The sequence below is a fragment of the Megalobrama amblycephala genome, linkage group LG2, assembly GCF_018812025.1.
Source record: "Megalobrama amblycephala isolate DHTTF-2021 linkage group LG2, ASM1881202v1, whole genome shotgun sequence".
In the NCBI taxonomy this organism is placed as follows: Eukaryota; Metazoa; Chordata; class Actinopteri; order Cypriniformes; family Xenocyprididae; genus Megalobrama; species Megalobrama amblycephala.
The window spans coordinates 9,165,778-9,182,667 of NC_063045.1; the positions used below are offsets into that span (position 1 = coordinate 9,165,778).

Consider the following 16,890-nt stretch of genomic DNA (forward strand, 5'->3'; position numbering starts at 1 on the left):
TGTTTTTCCCTGACGCATTCATAATCATTACTTCTGCTGGTGCGCTGTGGCAAAATGTATGCGTGTGCTTGTACACTGATTAGGCTATGTAGGCATTAAAGGCTCATTATTATGATTTATATGGTTTATTAATAAACGTGCAATTAGTTGACTTATCGCTTAAAATGAATGACTACTAGTGGGCCAGAAAAATCTTTAGTCGGGGGCAGCCCTAGTGACTAATCTACATGAAAAAATGCTGTATCATTTTTTGTTAGTTTATGATACGTAACACGTTCAAACAAAAATGCATTTTTAATTCATTTTTTAATAATATGCTTTCATTGCAGACAAATCATGCATAGCGTTAGTTCTGGCAGGTCACGTCAATCAAACTCGCATCAGTTGATTCTCAGTCTACCAATAGGTATACGACACCTATCACAGCATCCCTATATCACTAACGGTGCATTCACATGGCGTCGGCATTAACGCTTCTCATTTACTTTTAATGGGTGATGCCAAACTGAATTGGTTCCATGGCATCGTATCACTGGCATTGCTCATGGCAGAAGTTAGAAAATGTTCAACTTTTCAAGCACCAAAGCAGGCGTCAGCCAGTCAGATCGCTTATGCAAATACCCTAGCACAGACGTTAGCCAATTACGTTCATGCAGCAATATGTTTGGCTGTCACTGTGACGGCTGTGTCAGCATCAAGCTTCAAACACGCCCTCCGTCAAGCGGCGACGCCGACGCCCCGTGTGAATGTAGTGTAAGATCATCAGTATTGTCAGCAGCTTTATCGTGTTGCTCAGGAGCGAATTACCCTCCTTCATCCTTCTCTTCTCGCCACAGTCAGGACTTGGTCTTCTGATATTCTTCTTCAGATCAGACTGTCATTTATGTTGGTTCTGTTCTGTTTACCCTAAGGGGTACCCTAGGCTGCATGGATGGGTGGGAGAGTTCATGGCCAGAACAGAACCATGCCGCTAATCCAAACTGCTTGCTAATTGTCAGTCATCTTTGATGATGGTGGTGGTCCTGACAGAGAAATATTTATGGCAAATCTTCTTTATTGACCCAACATTGGCACAAATAGAAAGAAGTTAATTTTGAACTTAAATCTTTTGAATTTAATGCAGCTTTTACAACATTTATTCACTTCTGAAGAAGTTCTCATGGCTTTTTACGCAGACTAATTTTATTTTCAAAGAAATTGCTGATTAAGGCTTTAAGTTCTCCACTTCTCCCCTGTGATTCTCTTCCAGTCTCTGAAAAGAGTCTTCCAACTGACAGCGTCCTACTGGGAGATCAGAGCACTTCGCTCTCTCAAAGTCCCCTCAGCAGCCAGAAAGTTTTAAAGACGTTTCATTTTTCATAAAGTCCCGTTACAAAGGGCAGAAATGATCATGTATTATTGATGTCTTCATTCCTTATGGAGGCTGTTCTTTTGTATTAAAGCAGCAAAGACACACAAGATGCTTGATGACACTCAATGGCTCAGCTTTCACACTAAAAATTTAACGCACCTTAGAGGTCTGTTTGAATGCATTATTAGGTAGTGTTGTTTTGGTCAGGCATCACCAGTACTGTTACTCTTATTTAGGGGTTAGTGATGTTGTTCAAACCCTTCACATAAGGTATTTTAAAGGGATAGTTCACCCAAAAATGAAAATTTGATGTTCATCTGCTTACCCCCAGCGCATCCAAGATGTAGGTGACTTTGTTTCTTCAGTAGAACACAAATGATGATTTTTAACTCCAACCGTTGCCGTCTGTCAGTCTTATAATACGAGTGAATGGGAACACAATCAATAAGAGTCGAAAAAACTTGCATAGACAAATCCAAATTAAACCCTGCGGCTCGTGATTGGCACATTGATGTCCTAAGACAGTGGTTCTCAAACTGGGGGTACGTGAGTTGACAAAAGGGGGTACGCGAACAAAATGCTGAGTAGTTCATTTAACTCTGCCCTAAAGTAATATTAAAACAGAGCATGTATTTCTAACTGGCAAAAACATTTAATAAAAATTAACACATCTTTTGCAGTCAAAAATGACTGCATCCACAGAAGCAGCGTGCATATGATAGATTGCGTGCAGTCTGCTGCCTTAAATCGCACTAAATTACTGTCCTTCTCGACAATGCACCTTTGTAAAAGTGGGGATTTAGCACTTACTTGCATGAAGAACAAATATAGACACAGATAATAGATTCATTTCGATTTAAGACTCAAACTTTCTCCGATACAAAAACATTCCTTGTGTGAGTTCTTGTATTTAATGATGATAACGAGCAAGGATGCAATTGTTCCCAAATATCCACATGACTGCAAACGTGACATTATAATACAACAGGTCAAAAAACAAAACGTACATTTTAAACACAGTACTGTCAGTAATTAAACTACTTTGCAACGAAAAAATATTTCTAACGAAAACCACAGCAGAACTACAACACACGTCTGTGTTTCGCAAACAATTCTGCGGCTTTGAACGAATCTTGAGAGTCAATGATTCAATGATTCATTCACAGCCACTTGCTTCATAACTGAATGAATGACTCGATGACTCACTCATAAAAACAGTGACTTGCTGCCACCTACTGGTGGTTTTAGTTTAATATTTAAAAGTATCACTTTGTTTTACCATTATTGCATATTTCTCTATTGAACATTTTTTATTTAAAACATTAGGTATTTTATAAAGTTATTCATAAAGGTAAAAATACACACTGGAAAATCAATTTAGGGGCAAATATTGTCTCTTGATGTAAAAGGTGTGACTGCAGTCGAAGTGGAAGAGAGGGGGTACGCAGAAGGATGGGAATCCCTTCAGGGGGTACTCCAAGCTAAAAAGTTTGAGAACCACTGTCCTAAGACACGAAATGATCGGTTTGTGCGAGAAACCGAACAGTATTTATATCATTTTTTACCTCTAATACACCACTATGTCCAACTGCGTTCAGCACTCGGTTAGTGAGGTCTGATCGCGCTCTGACAACGGCAGTGATGTCTTGAACTCATTGAAGTATAAGCACGAGACATCACTGGCGTTGTCAGACTGTGATCAGACTCTTATTGATTGTGTTCCCATTCACTCGCATTATAAGACTGACAGACGGCAACGGTTGGAGTTAAAAATCATCATTTGTGTTCTACTGAAGAAACAAAGTCACCTACATCTTGGATGCGCTGGGGGTAAGCAGATAAACATCAAATTTTCGTTTTTGTGTGAACTATCCCTTTAAGTACACCTTTTATAAATGCTGAAAAACAAACTAATGAATTTCTGTCCTCAAAATAACTCAAAAGTACTCCAGTCAGGCACGCACACTGGGTTCCTGACTCCTTTTCCTTGTAGAACGGCTATTGACTATTGTAAATATTTTCAAAAGCTCCGTTAGCATATAAAGGTCGCCATGAAGGCCTGTTCTTTCAAAATAACAAGCAGGCATCCGCACTCAATGGACCAATGGCCTCACTGAGGGAACTTCATTGTGAAGTTTCTCAGAAAGACTCCACAACACTTCCACTAGCGCCGACTCTCCTGGGTCCCAAGGCCAACGCCACCCTAACTAACTACTGCGTTGCTACGGTTACCACAGCAACTCTCTCTCGTCTTGGCAACAGCCTTGCTTATGTTTGCTAAACGCTTCAGAGGCTGTTATCTCATCAGGAGTAGTTTAGATGTTGAAGCATCTCTGGAGCACTTACTGTCGGTAATGGCAAAAGGGAACAATTCTTCTGATGCATTTAAACTTGTTTGTTTGGAATAGGCAAGAGCTTTTAAAAGCATTAATGCGGATGTTCCTTTTAGGCATCAGTTGTGCTTTTTGAATGTTTAAATCAATTCTTTAACTCTGTTTGATGCCCAAAATGCTGTCTAGGTAAGCAGCTCACAAGTTTTTGAGACATGGCCTATATTCAGGGCTCATCAATAAGGATGGTCCGCTGGGGTCAGTATGAGAGAATTATAGGGCCAGTTAACTGCACTGTCACTTGTGATAGTGGCAGTGCTATATTAGTTTTTGAATGTAAAATGATTGCTTTTATACCTTGTAAACGGGCTAATAAGGTTTTTAAAAGTGTAAAAAAAAACATAATGGAGATATAATAAAGTTTTATTAAGTGTTAACAATGAGATTATGTGTTTTTTATAATCAATTAACACTGCTTTTGTCATTTTTTACAAGATGGACAAAATTTGTCACCAAAAAAGTCATTTGGTTTAACCGAAATTTTGCTTTTACCGAATGACACTTTTGGTTATACCGAATGACGATATTTTTAAACAATGCTAACAGGCTGATATCTAGCTAGCTAGCAAAAGGACAATTAAACATTTTATATTTAGTACAAGTTTTTAAAATATTACAACATTTTCCATGTTTTATAGCGGTTGTATCGATGTTGTACCTGATGTTTCGGGAGATGTGTATGAGCAAGTGAAAACATGAATTTTTCAAATAGTTAAAAGAGAGTTAATTACTTTGCTTCACGACCATGTGGTCCTTTGCTGGTGTCTGAATTATGGCACATCCTGTCACATGATATTGACCACATGACTTGATCCATAATGGTCCCTTTATATTGGTTACTCCGAATGACATCAATGAAATTCATTTTTCCGAACATTCTTTATCATAACAAAGCAATGACTTCTACACATAATTTTAATACCATTTTGCAATGATAATATATGATGTTATAAAATCATGCCAGAATAAAAAAAATATATACATTTATTACATTTTAGATTTTTTAATCACAAATGAAATGGCTGTATTGGCCTTTGGACGGTTAAACCGAATGATCTTTTGACACTTCAAAATCTTTAAAATACCTTTATATGTAGCAAAATATAATTAAAACCTTATGAATTCAATAAAAGATATCTAGTTTTACTACCTTACATACTTTGCATGTCATAATGTCATATCTTTGTTTTTTATAATTATTAAGGTCTTCGGACAAATAAAAAGGCCCGTCACATCATTGACCCGAACATAAAAATTTAGTTTTCTATGGCATTTGGTTGTAAATTCTGCTTGTTAACTTTTCATCTTGGTAAAAGCTAGCTGGCTTACATTGGTTTTGTTGAAACTGCAAGAATAAATTATTATGAATGTATTGCTGCTTGGGTTTGTTTTGTTAATTGGCCTTGCACCAATAATTCTGAACATTCTTCTTTCACTGTGTGATTCATTGCAAAGCATCAGTGTTGGCATTTTTTTTTTTTTTTTAAATATGGCAGTCATTGGCTCATGGATGTATAGAATCTCATAGGCCACGTACATACTGTAAGTTTCAGGAGTGACAACTGCATTTAAATGCAGGATTGAATCTCCTAAATTATTATTAGATGTGTACAGAAAACGACTCAGAACACGAAACTGTGATGATTGACAGCTTGGAAACCATAGCAACATTCTGGTGTTTTGTGTGTTTGGTATCTGTTATTGTGACCAAAGAAGGTTATATTACAGTGGCAAAACACTCGTTATTTTCAGCAATTTAACTAAACACTGTCAACAGAGGCGTCGTGTTTTGTTTCACACTGTGTTGCCATGATCAATCATTATAAACGTTTTTGGGCTTGTTGTTTAAGCTCGACTCATAAAGTGACCAGGTTTTTGGAGTTATTAAAGTGAGCAGACACGAGTCGCAATATTTTGGTCTTATATTCAGCATAAAGTATTTGGATTTATTTCGGTTTGCTGATTTTTTTTTTTTGTTAGCAAGATTTGGCAACCCGAATAAGTCAAGGCTCGTACTGCTTTCCCTGTGATTAACCACACGCACGTTAAAAAAAGTCATTAACAACTAGTTCAAGTTTGGTTCTGTACACACTGCATACTACCTGTATTTTTTGGGAGTTAATTTGGTTGTCGAATACGGTTGTCACTCCTGTATTTTACTGAACTGTGTGTGTACAGGTGAACTGACAACCGAATTTAGCTGCAGTGTGTCTATGGCCATAGAAACTGTTCATTCTCAGAACAGAATCTGCATCTTTTTTTCTGTTTGCTGTTCTCGCCAGGATGTGTATAAATGCTCCATCTGTGAGTATGTGCATTGGCTGAATCAACCATTCATCTGTCTGCAGCATTTCATCACACACAAACCAATATCTGACACATCTTTCAATGGCTTTGAGAGATTTCTATCTCAAAGAAAAAGCTGTCTGTAACACATGTTGCATTTCTTTCTGAGATGTGATTCCCTGGTGAGCCGCTGCCGTTTTCTTTTGTTACTACGTTCCCTGAAGATGTGGCTGTTTCATTTCCTCCAGTTTCTCATTTGTCCGCGATGGTAATCAGGTGCGCCCACAGCGAGGAGTGGTTGTGTTTCTGAGACGCCATGTTCTCCATATCCTGCTGTCTGTGATCTGATTAGATGTCCATTAGTTCAGTTTCAATTAAGACTGTCGGCATGAGTCCCTCTGCCCAAGTGTAGATCACGTCACGAGTTACAGATGCTCTATAATTTATCAAACGATTTCTCGAAACCTGCCATGAAAGACTTTGATTTTAGCGGGAAGTGCAACTGGGTCATTCCTGAACTCTAACTTTAATGAATATGATTGTGTATAAAAGGCTTTCATGTATATGTGCTCTGATCGAACACTTCAACTGTATTAATAACCAGATAATTCCGCATAGGTTGATAAGCATTTGATGAATTAATGTGGCTGTGATCATTAGAAAATCAATGTTAATTTCAGACAAACAATTTTTAACAAAAAATTGTCTCTGTTTATTTCAGATCTTCACACGCTATGGAAAATGCTACACCTTCAACTCTGGACAGGATGGACGGCCACTGCTGGTGACTATGAAGGGAGGAATGGGAAATGGCCTGGAGCTGATGCTGGATATCCAGCAGGACGAGTACCTGCCCGTGTGGGGAGAGACTGGTACGACTTATTAGCCCCAGTAATCTCATGTGTCTTCTCTGTTTTAGATGAGATCCCATCAAACTGACCATCACAGAAGTTAACAATGGTCTCACTTGTGTCTGTTTTTACATCTCCTAAAGAACTGTAGAAGAGATTAGGTTGGTAATTGCATTTCATCTTTGGCCCTGTTTACACCTGGTATTACATTATACATTTTACATTATGGGAAGCGCACTATCCAGATGTGATTTAAACTTTGTCGGCTGAAGACCCAAGTTTGGTCTGAAGATGAAAAACTTACCAACGTTCTTTCACCATTCCCGATTTCTAACACACACTCACAGCGTTCGGCCGGCCTTACGGCTGTCAGAGCAGAAACAAAAGGTGACGCTCTCTATGTATGTTTTCTTCGTCTCTGGGAGCGTTCATATGTAAATATTAGATCATAATGTCCATTAGATTGAAAGAGCTGGAAAAGCCCATACATTTACCCGCCCAGAGATGTGGCTGAGTGGTTGAAAGTGGACAAAAGAGAAGGATTAAAACGTCTGGGGCTTGATGTATAAATGTTGTGTATGCACAAAACGGGCATATGAATGTACGTACAATTTCCACTCACATATGGGGATTTATAGAAAAAAACTAGGCATAAATATGTGCACATCATACAGATACTCTAGACCATGTGTATGCACTCTTTTACTGGTGCGAGCGAAGTAATGAAGTAAACAATTATTTTAATCTCTGTTTTACAGCTGATATAAATATTTAGATTAAATATGCCACTCTCATTAATGGAGCACTGAAATTTCATGAAATCATTATCCAGAAGTTACAACATTTTTATATGAATTGAAATGGAAATATTTGTAGTGGATACGCTACTTTTGAACACTTTTCCTGTGGCATGCTGTTTTTTTGACAACATCACATGCTAATTAGCATATTTATTTATAGCATATAATATATTTATAAGTTTTGGCACTTCAGATCTGTTTTGCTTCTACTCTCTGACCTGTCACATACTGTAATACAATTGAATGCCCAATAAAGCTGTTCTCATTATTTATATATTTTTTGTTTCTGTTGTCAGACATAAAACAAGTATAAAATATTGACTAAACACAGCCCATTAATACTACATGTTAACCAGGAGTCACTCTCACTGTACTCCTTAATTCATTATTTATAATTGCAATGTCGTCGAAATCACCATACATCTACACTAAAGAGCGGCTTCCTCGTGTTGATGTGGAGCTCACGCTCGCGTGGCAGTACTGGTGGCATCTTCCAACTTAATGAAAGCTAGGGTTTATCCAGAAAAAGTCATTAGATTTGTCTCTATACCTTTCATTGAAAAAGGCGCTAAAGGCATCTGAAAGTTGCTAAATATAGTGCTTAAGTCGCACCCTTGTGTGTGTGAGAGATGCTGGAGCTGATGGCAGGGGGCGGTGGCTGTCTGTGGCGGCCAACATGGACACTGTGCCGGGCTGCCACAGATAAATCAGTGTGTGGAAAACACTGCTGTTTCTATAAAAAATATATATAAACATCCTAAAATATATGTTTACCTTATCCACCTTATTCCTGACGAGCCTACTGTGTTTTAAATTATGGGTGGCACTTCGGTTTGGTGAATTTCCATTCAAAAACACTGAAACTAATCATTTCAAATCATAAGGTTGCCCTACAAATAAAGCTTATCCATCAGTTTGACTGAATGAACTGTCAGTTTTCCTTCACAGTTTATTTTCAGACATCATGAGAATAACGTAACGCTTGGTATTTTAACGTGACATGTTTTAACAAGAATATCTATGGCAAGAGCTCTTTTCAGTCGCTGCATTATTTTCCTCATAATTATGTTATTTTTTCCCCTTTGCATTCTGCTGTAATAGTATGAAAAAGAACAACATATGTTGCACATTTATGGTCTGTTCTTCCGATGTAATTTACAATATATCCCATTAATAATTCACTGAAATACACAAAGAATCTCTCGTTTTTTTTCTCCTCAAAGCCTCACGTCTCTTTCCAAGTTTGTTTTTATAGGTACATACAATTTATTATCTGTCAAAATTATGGTAATCACGTAATAGTATCATGTAAATAGTATAACGCAATGCTGAAGTTAATGAACATTTTAGATTAAGGCAATGTATGTTACATAAAACAGATATATATATATTACTACAGTGATATTTAACCTATTTGATATTGGTTGATGAAAGAATCATGCTTTTGGGGTTATTCGTGGTCTGTTGAAAGTAGCTTGTTGATGCTTTTAATGTTCAATGGTTGAAGGGTGAGTAGAATAATGTCATCTCATTGTACCCAGTTTAAAAAAAACAAACGTATTATTGCGTTCATACAGCGAGCCTTTCACTGATTGTTTACAGCTTAATGGAAATTACACCCATAATTCACACAAAGCTTCATGGGGTGTAGGAAGAAGGTGGATAGGCAAAATTGCATAAATTGGATTTGTTTAAAGCAATTAAAAATACTATTAATTGTATTTTTATAAATACTATAATAATTGGCCAATGGAAATGATTGAGAAAAACTCTTCTCACTTTCTCTGAAATCTATTTTATACATTTATACATAATTTTGATTTATTTATTCTAAAACAAGGCAATGAATGATTTTTAGCAATGTAATGTGACAGCACATAGTCCTCAGCTCATTTTTTTCCTAATGTCTTGTACCGTTAAACATGGATGAGATGGGAGTGCATGGAAATGATATGCATATGATGTTATGCATAGTAAAACATGGTGCATGTATGCGCAATCTTCCGCTGACTGGGTTTTATAAAGGGAATTTTACGCAGGATCTTCTGTATGCATGGTGTTGTTATAAATCTATAAAATCTAGCTTTTGTGCATACGCACACTTTTAGGATAAAATCTATGGAAAGTTTTATACATGAGGCCTCATCTACTTGTGATCCCATCGACCAAAACGCCTCTTAATACCAGGTGTAAACAGGTGGAACCATTCAGTCTCCTGAGGAATGAAAGATCTTTTTCAGACGTTTATCCATCAGACCATCAGTTCTCTTAGTTTTACTCTCCTGATTCCGATTCCAGCTAAAACTCTTGGGATTGCACTAATTCTTCCAGGCAGATTTGCATAAAATCAGCATGACCTGAGCTGTCTAAACGTCAATAATCTGCTTATGAGAGTTTAGTTTAGGATTAAGCTGTGTTTGCTAGACTGGGGCTCTGAATTTAATATTAATCAACAGGTTAAACTGAACAAACTGTTAAATGATGTTGTTAAGCTCACCGCAAGGGACAGAATCAATGCAAATCCATGAAAATACTGCTAGCGGGCATACACACAAAAACACTTGCACGTTAGCTCTGTTCCAAAACCTAGTTTGTGTGCCCTACATAGACAGCTGCCTTCTAAGGCAGCATCCTAACTGAAGTACAAGATTTGAAACGCTTAACTCGACTTTATTTCAATGGAGTTTTAATGTTAGCGTGTTGCTAATATTGATACAACTATAGGCTAAGGAGTGTTTTTTTTTTTTTTATTAGATTATACCATTTCATGCCTTAAAGAAACAAAGACCAAGGATTTGGCCAAAATGAGGTATCTTAAAGGGTTAGTTCACTTTCAAATGAAAATTACCCCAAGCTTTACTCACCCTCAAGCCATCCTAGGTGTATGTGACTTTCTTCTTTCAGATGAACACAATCAGAGATATTTTAATAAATATCCTGATGCATTCGAGCTTTATAATGGCAGTGAATCAGCTGAAGAAAGTGCTTCCATCCGCATCCATCATAAATGTACTCCTCACGGCTCCAGGGCGTTAATAAAGGCCTTCTGAAGTGAAGCGATGCTTTTGTGTAAGGAAAATATCCATATTTAACAAGTTATGAAGTAATATCTAGCTTCCGCCAGACCGCCTTCCGTATTCAAGTTACGAAGAAAGTGTAAACTGGCGTTGCATCAGTAACACTTTTTCCGTAAGTTTAATCAGGAAGGTGTAGGATGTAACGTAAGCTTTGTGAACTGTAAGAGTTTTACACTTTCTTCATCTGTTGAATATGGAAAGCTAGATATTTTACTTCATAACTTGTTAAATATGGATATTTTTTTACACAAACGCATCGCTTCGCTTCAGAAGGCCTTTATTAAAGCCCTGGAGCTGTATGGAGGACATTTATGATGGATGGATGCACTTTCTTCAGCTGATACTCGTCAGCCCTGTTCACTGCCATTATAAAGCTCGGATGTGTCAGGATATTTATTAATATTTCTCCGATTGTGTTCATCAGAAAGTCATATACACCTAGGATGTCTTGAGGGTGAGTAAAGCTTGGGCTAATTTTCATTTGAAAGTGAACAAATCTTTTCAAAGGTTTCATAATTAGGCTTGATGGTCTTTTTTTTTTTTTTTTTTTTTTGATTAAATAATTTTTATTAATACTTTTTAGTAAGCGTAGTGGGTGTTTGTCCTGACTTGTCGGCCATATTGAATTGTTTTTCACTGAGCTTGTTATTCTGGAAAAATAATACAGACGATGTTGCCTTGAATAAATAAATAAAAATATTTTGGCCAAGATATGGTATCTTAGAAGGATTCATGACTATGTCTTTGACTTCTTAAAATGCTGTCTAGGTAGGGAGCTCACTTTTGGAACAGAAAAAACAGTTCAACACCCAGCAGAATAGTTTATCAGACTGAACCTTAAAAAAAAAACACGTAGCACAACATCGCAGTAAACAACAACAGCAGACATTGGACATGTTTGCCGGCTGAAGGTCAGAATGCTGCGAGGAGAAAACGTCTGTGACCTTTCCGGTAAAGTTCAATCAGTTTTCAGCACTCAACATGTATAAAGCGATGTCAGGCTGGATCCCGTTGATCAGAAAATGGCAAATATACAAACACATGTTACAGCTGCAAGTCTGCAAGCCAATTAATCGTGATGCAATACATCCAGACTTGGAAGTGAAACTCACTCGTGTCTGTCTCTCAGCGGGGCCGGTTTAACTTCTCCACACCTCTGTAATTGAAAAGAGAGAGGGGGTAGATGGGAAACCCTGCACACCTGCCTTGTGTCACCGCCCGACATTTACCGAAATTGTTTTTATAATGCTGTGATTTCCCGAGGAGTTCTGCTCATGCCCCTTCAAATTTCTCCACACGGCAGGTGCTCTCTGAGTTCTCAGATATCTAATCACATCCTGCAAGCAGCTCTCTGGTTATTCGGGTGAGCGCTGTCCTGAAATCTTTTCCACAGCTGACTAGATTTCACCATAATTACAGAGCAGCTGTCTCGAAGTCCTGACAATGCCAGGCTCCTTCAGATACTCTGCACTGTGCTGTTTCCTCTCTAAGGCTTTTCCCTTTACACTTAGCCCAGGGTTAACATCTTTTTAACCCTGAGTTAATACATGGGTCACGCTTTTAACCCTGGGTTATGAAGCCCTGCTAACCCTAAATTAGATACCAAAGGGGGACAACATGAAGCAATGCTGTGCTAGAATGTTTTAACAAGGCGTTTATCATCAGGCAACCAATCATAAACGGGCTATTTCTTGCCTAATTAAATATTCATGAGCTTCACAGCAACTTTCACTCATTTGTCACTTTCAGCATTTGAGGAAAATAGTTTAAAATGTTGAAAGGTGAGGAGGGAAAACTAAAGCATTTTACAGTGGAGTCAAGTCTTCATTTTGTATCAACTTTAATACTAAAATTTGAAATGGTTTAAATGGTCTTAGACTTTGACTTCACAAAATGTTCTGACCTTTCCTTTATAAAACAGGTTGAATGCTCATCTTGTCCTGTACTTGTCCAGTTTTGTAATTATGCACATAAGAACGTTGGCCCAGAGTTTTCAGTGTAAAATCTTGAAGCCTGACTAGTCAAGATTAATTGCAAACCCAGGATTGAGTTTAGCAAGGCCTGCTACTGACTGCAAACTGAGTTAACTCTGTCTGCTGGATGATTCTCCAGATGATCTGCTAATATACAATTCATTAAACAGGGCATCTGTGAGTTTACTGTGGTCGGCTGTATAATTTCCCCCATGTTCTTCTGTTGGTGTTGTAATGATCATTAAGCAGATGTTTAAAAGGGAAAAATGGCAATAAAGCAGGTGGGTGACGTCTGTAACTCCTCTGTGTGCCCATAGATAATGTGCTTGGAAACTGCATTTGTAACAATAGTCATTAGTACTGTCACATGTGGACCGATTTGTTGACTGAATGAAAATCCGTCAGGCTGTGGAAGAAAGCCAGCATTCAGATTTTAATATGCTGATTTAAAGTATTTAAATGAGGCTGGGTAGTGTCAAAGGCAGCCTATAATCTGCGCTAACACCCTCAAATGTGTTTGCTCAGATGTCCATAGAGAAACCTGAAGATTATTCCTGTTTACAGTCTAAAACTCATTGCTAAATGTCAAAATATTAGAGTGGTTTGAAATATCTTGAGACTAGTCTGTTTTCCTGACAGTGTAACTGTTTTTTAATGTTTGTTTGTGTTTTGTTCTCTATTTATATTGTCTAATGTCTTTTTGAACATTGTTGTTGATTTCCTGTTTACTAATTTGTGTTGTGCACATAAACTGTGCCTGCAATTGTCTCTTGTTTAGAGCCAAATGTTTAAAGGGGTCATGAATTGAGAAATCAGCTTTTGATATATAAGAGGTCATCGTACTATAAGAATATTCTGTAAGTTTCAGAACTGAAAACTTCCTTGTTAGTCCAATAAAAGCTTTTATTGACATCAGGCCCAGCGAATGGCTCGTCCCGGAATATGCCAATCATAGATAGGTGAAACCCCGCCTCCGCAGAAGAAATCAACGCCTACTTCATCACTGCAATTTTAGCCCCGCCCATTGGTGTGTTAGTGAGATGACGAGGAGAGAAGAGCGAATCAGGACTAACAATAACATTAATTTTCAGAGGATCCTAATGCTAGGAATATGGTTATTTTTTCAACAATGTGAACGTCTCAGTTGAGCTTTATTTATTTGTATTCGGTACATTTCACTGTGGATTCTGTGGTAAATCAGTCGCATTTCGGCGCAGGCTTTGCAAACAGACTTTTATGATATGGACTCAACAGTAATGCAACAACATGTAAGTAACTCTGTTAATTCTAATGCCTGATCTGATATGTAATGATTCATGTTCTTATATGTCAGTAAACGGTCAACTTCACATTGCTTCTCTTAGTAGGATGAAAATAATCTGTTATTTAAACAGTGATTGAATTATATATAGAAAGCGATCAAAGAACGCTCCCTTTACAATCCTCGGAGCTGTCAATCAAACAGCACACGTTTATCAGTGACTGAGTTCTGGGCTTGCATCAAAACTCCCAATTTTTTCAACAAATCTCTTGGTTGCATCGCTTTTGCGCTGTTATGACGCAAAAGCCAATCACTGAAGTCTCTCAGCAGACACGCCCCTTAAAACAGAGCGTTCAAAACAGAGGGCTGAAATCAGGGTAGGAAAAATGCCTTTTATTTCTACATTATGACCATTTTTGATAAAAAAAAAAAAAAAAAAAGCATACTAACATTATAAGTGCACCCCAGGAAACATTATAAAACAATAAACCAACGCAGTTCATGACCCCTTTAAACTCGACTTTTTTGTTGCCTTATGCACAATATTGCTTTTTATCTCAATTGCTACGTATTGTTATGGTCTTACATGCTGTTTTTATTCATATTGGATGTGGCACATTTCTACTCTATCAAAGTTTTATTGTCATGTGGTGTTTTTAACTTCCCAATGGTTTCCTAATATTTGCAAATGTTCCTTTTTTGAATATTCAATGTTTAAACTTGAATTATTGCATTGTTTTACTGTTATAGTCACAATGTTATGACGTTTTTGTAGAAGTCATGATTTTTTTGGATTCTTAACTGGAATTTAGTTTGTCTAATTAGTAGTCAAAGCAGTGACTTTCTTCATACAATCTTCTTTTACTTTTTCAATAAAAAAGACTCTTGGGTTGAACTTAAGACTGTTTAATGCAGTGATTATCTGAAAGAGCAGCCCATCTGATCTTGATATCATCTATTCTTCTGAGAGACCTGCATTGAGTACATGTCTTAGTCTTTGTGTCTCATTTTCTCTCTCTCAGATGAGACGTCATTCGAGGCAGGAATCAAAGTCCAGATCCACACGCAGGATGAACCGCCTTTCATCGATCAGCTGGGATTCGGAGTGGCTCCAGGCTTCCAGACGTTTGTCTCCTGCCAAGAACAGCGGGTACAAAATGATTGTTCTTTTTGTAAATTTCTCAGTGCTGGACTCGTCTCAAAACGCACAGGACTGCGACGGTGTCTTGGTTTTGGTTTCTACAGCTGCTTGTTTTTATTCATTTATTTGTTTTGTTTTGATTGCATTAATGTGAATTAGCACAACTCCATTTTAGAAAATTCTGATTGGCATCATGACATTATTTTGATGCAAATGAAGCAATTTTCAGCTCAAATTCTCATCGCTGTAAAGCAGCAAAATCAAATTTTCATTACTATATATTACATAAAGTATTCATATATCATGAAAGTAGCTGTTATAAAGTAGCTGCCTTTAATAAGTCAGTACAAGTTATTTTGGGAAATAATGAGACCAACTGTGGTAATGATTGAGAATTCTTCACATTTTGGTAATGATAATAAATGGTCATAAAATAGGCTTCATTTTCACTATTCAAAAAAAATCTTATGGTCATAAAATAGGCTTCATTTTCACTATTCAAAAGCATAGTTTCCTATGGGGTGGGGGGGTTATGAGGTGAGATACAGCTTTGAGATTCACCCAAGAAGAAATTTCATCTCCCACAACCACAAGCTTGATTTGATTTTCAAATAAGAGCAAATGGCCGACACAGAGGTTGACCCTGCTGTCTGGAATAAATATTATTTTTTATTTATATGATTCTCAGAATCCATGTATAATTTTCATGAAGGCCACATCATAAAATAGGAACAGCAGCTTTGTTTCTGTGAGAGAAAGGAAGAGGTGAAATCCAGGCGTATGTGATCGATGCATAAGCGTCAAAGAGACGGGCTGCGAATCTTGACTCGCTACAGACAGACAGAAAGGTGGTTGATATGCACAGACGGCTCCCTGCTCCTTGTAATTGGAGGTCATTGCGTCTCCCATGTGTGGTGGATTGATTTCAGTAACATTTCCCCTCATTTATTTTCCTCTTACACAAAGAGCAGGCCTGCGTCTCCAGATGCATCAACAAGATTCAATGTCACTGGCTTTTACGGGATTAGCATCCATCTCTGTCTGTCGCTCTCGTCATGGTTCACACAGTCAGCGTTTGGGATTGACAGGTGTATTTACTAATAGATGTGATGCTCAGATTGTCCTGGGCAGACAGGAGCAGATCGAATAATGTTTACATGGACATCTGAGTTAACTTGAGTCAATCAACTTCACTTACTCAAATAATGCCTGTAAAGGCTTGTTCACACCAAGGACGATAACTATATTTGCGTCCACACCAACAATCGATAACTGTCTGTTTATTCTACGGTTTCCAAGTGTGTACAACATGTTTCTGCTGTTTTTGTTGCATTTACACGGATTTAACCAGCAGATGTCCTCAGCATGCTATGTTTCGAGTGAATAGCTAGTGTAATCGATCTAATCTAACAGTGAATTTAGCTGAAGTAGTCAATATAGAGGAATAAAAACAACGCCTAGTCTTTTTCACTGCAACTTCAAAGGAAGCAAGAAAATGTTGTCGAAACTAGCGCTGGATACCTGAGGTAATTTTATGTTACACTATTTGCTAGCCTGGCATAATGATCTTAACGTTAATACTTCTCACGATTTATTCTGAGGGTATGAATGATTGCTTTCCATATATCCATTTTCTTTAAAGTATCCTTGAAAAGGGGCTTTGACTAGTCAAACAGTGTTGGCTTTTTCTGGACCTTGGCGAATAACTTATCTGCAATGTCGTCTGCCATTTTAAATGTGCGAGCCCTTAAAGGTGCCCT

The 16,890-nt window shown here is 37.6% G+C and overlaps 1 protein-coding gene across 4 annotated transcripts in view; it reads left to right on the plus strand.

Annotated features, from left to right (window-relative positions):
* asic1b (acid-sensing (proton-gated) ion channel 1b) overlaps positions 1 to 16,890 on the plus strand; it is a 210,925-nt gene that overhangs the window by 175,142 nt on the left and 18,893 nt on the right. For all 4 annotated transcript variants that reach the window (XM_048182459.1, XM_048182460.1, XM_048182461.1 and 1 more), the window contains 2 exons: positions 6,749 to 6,899; positions 15,012 to 15,139. In XM_048182459.1, the coding sequence (XP_048038416.1) occupies positions 6,749 to 6,899; positions 15,012 to 15,139 (279 nt within the window). The remainder of the gene's footprint in view (positions 1 to 6,748; positions 6,900 to 15,011; positions 15,140 to 16,890) is intronic.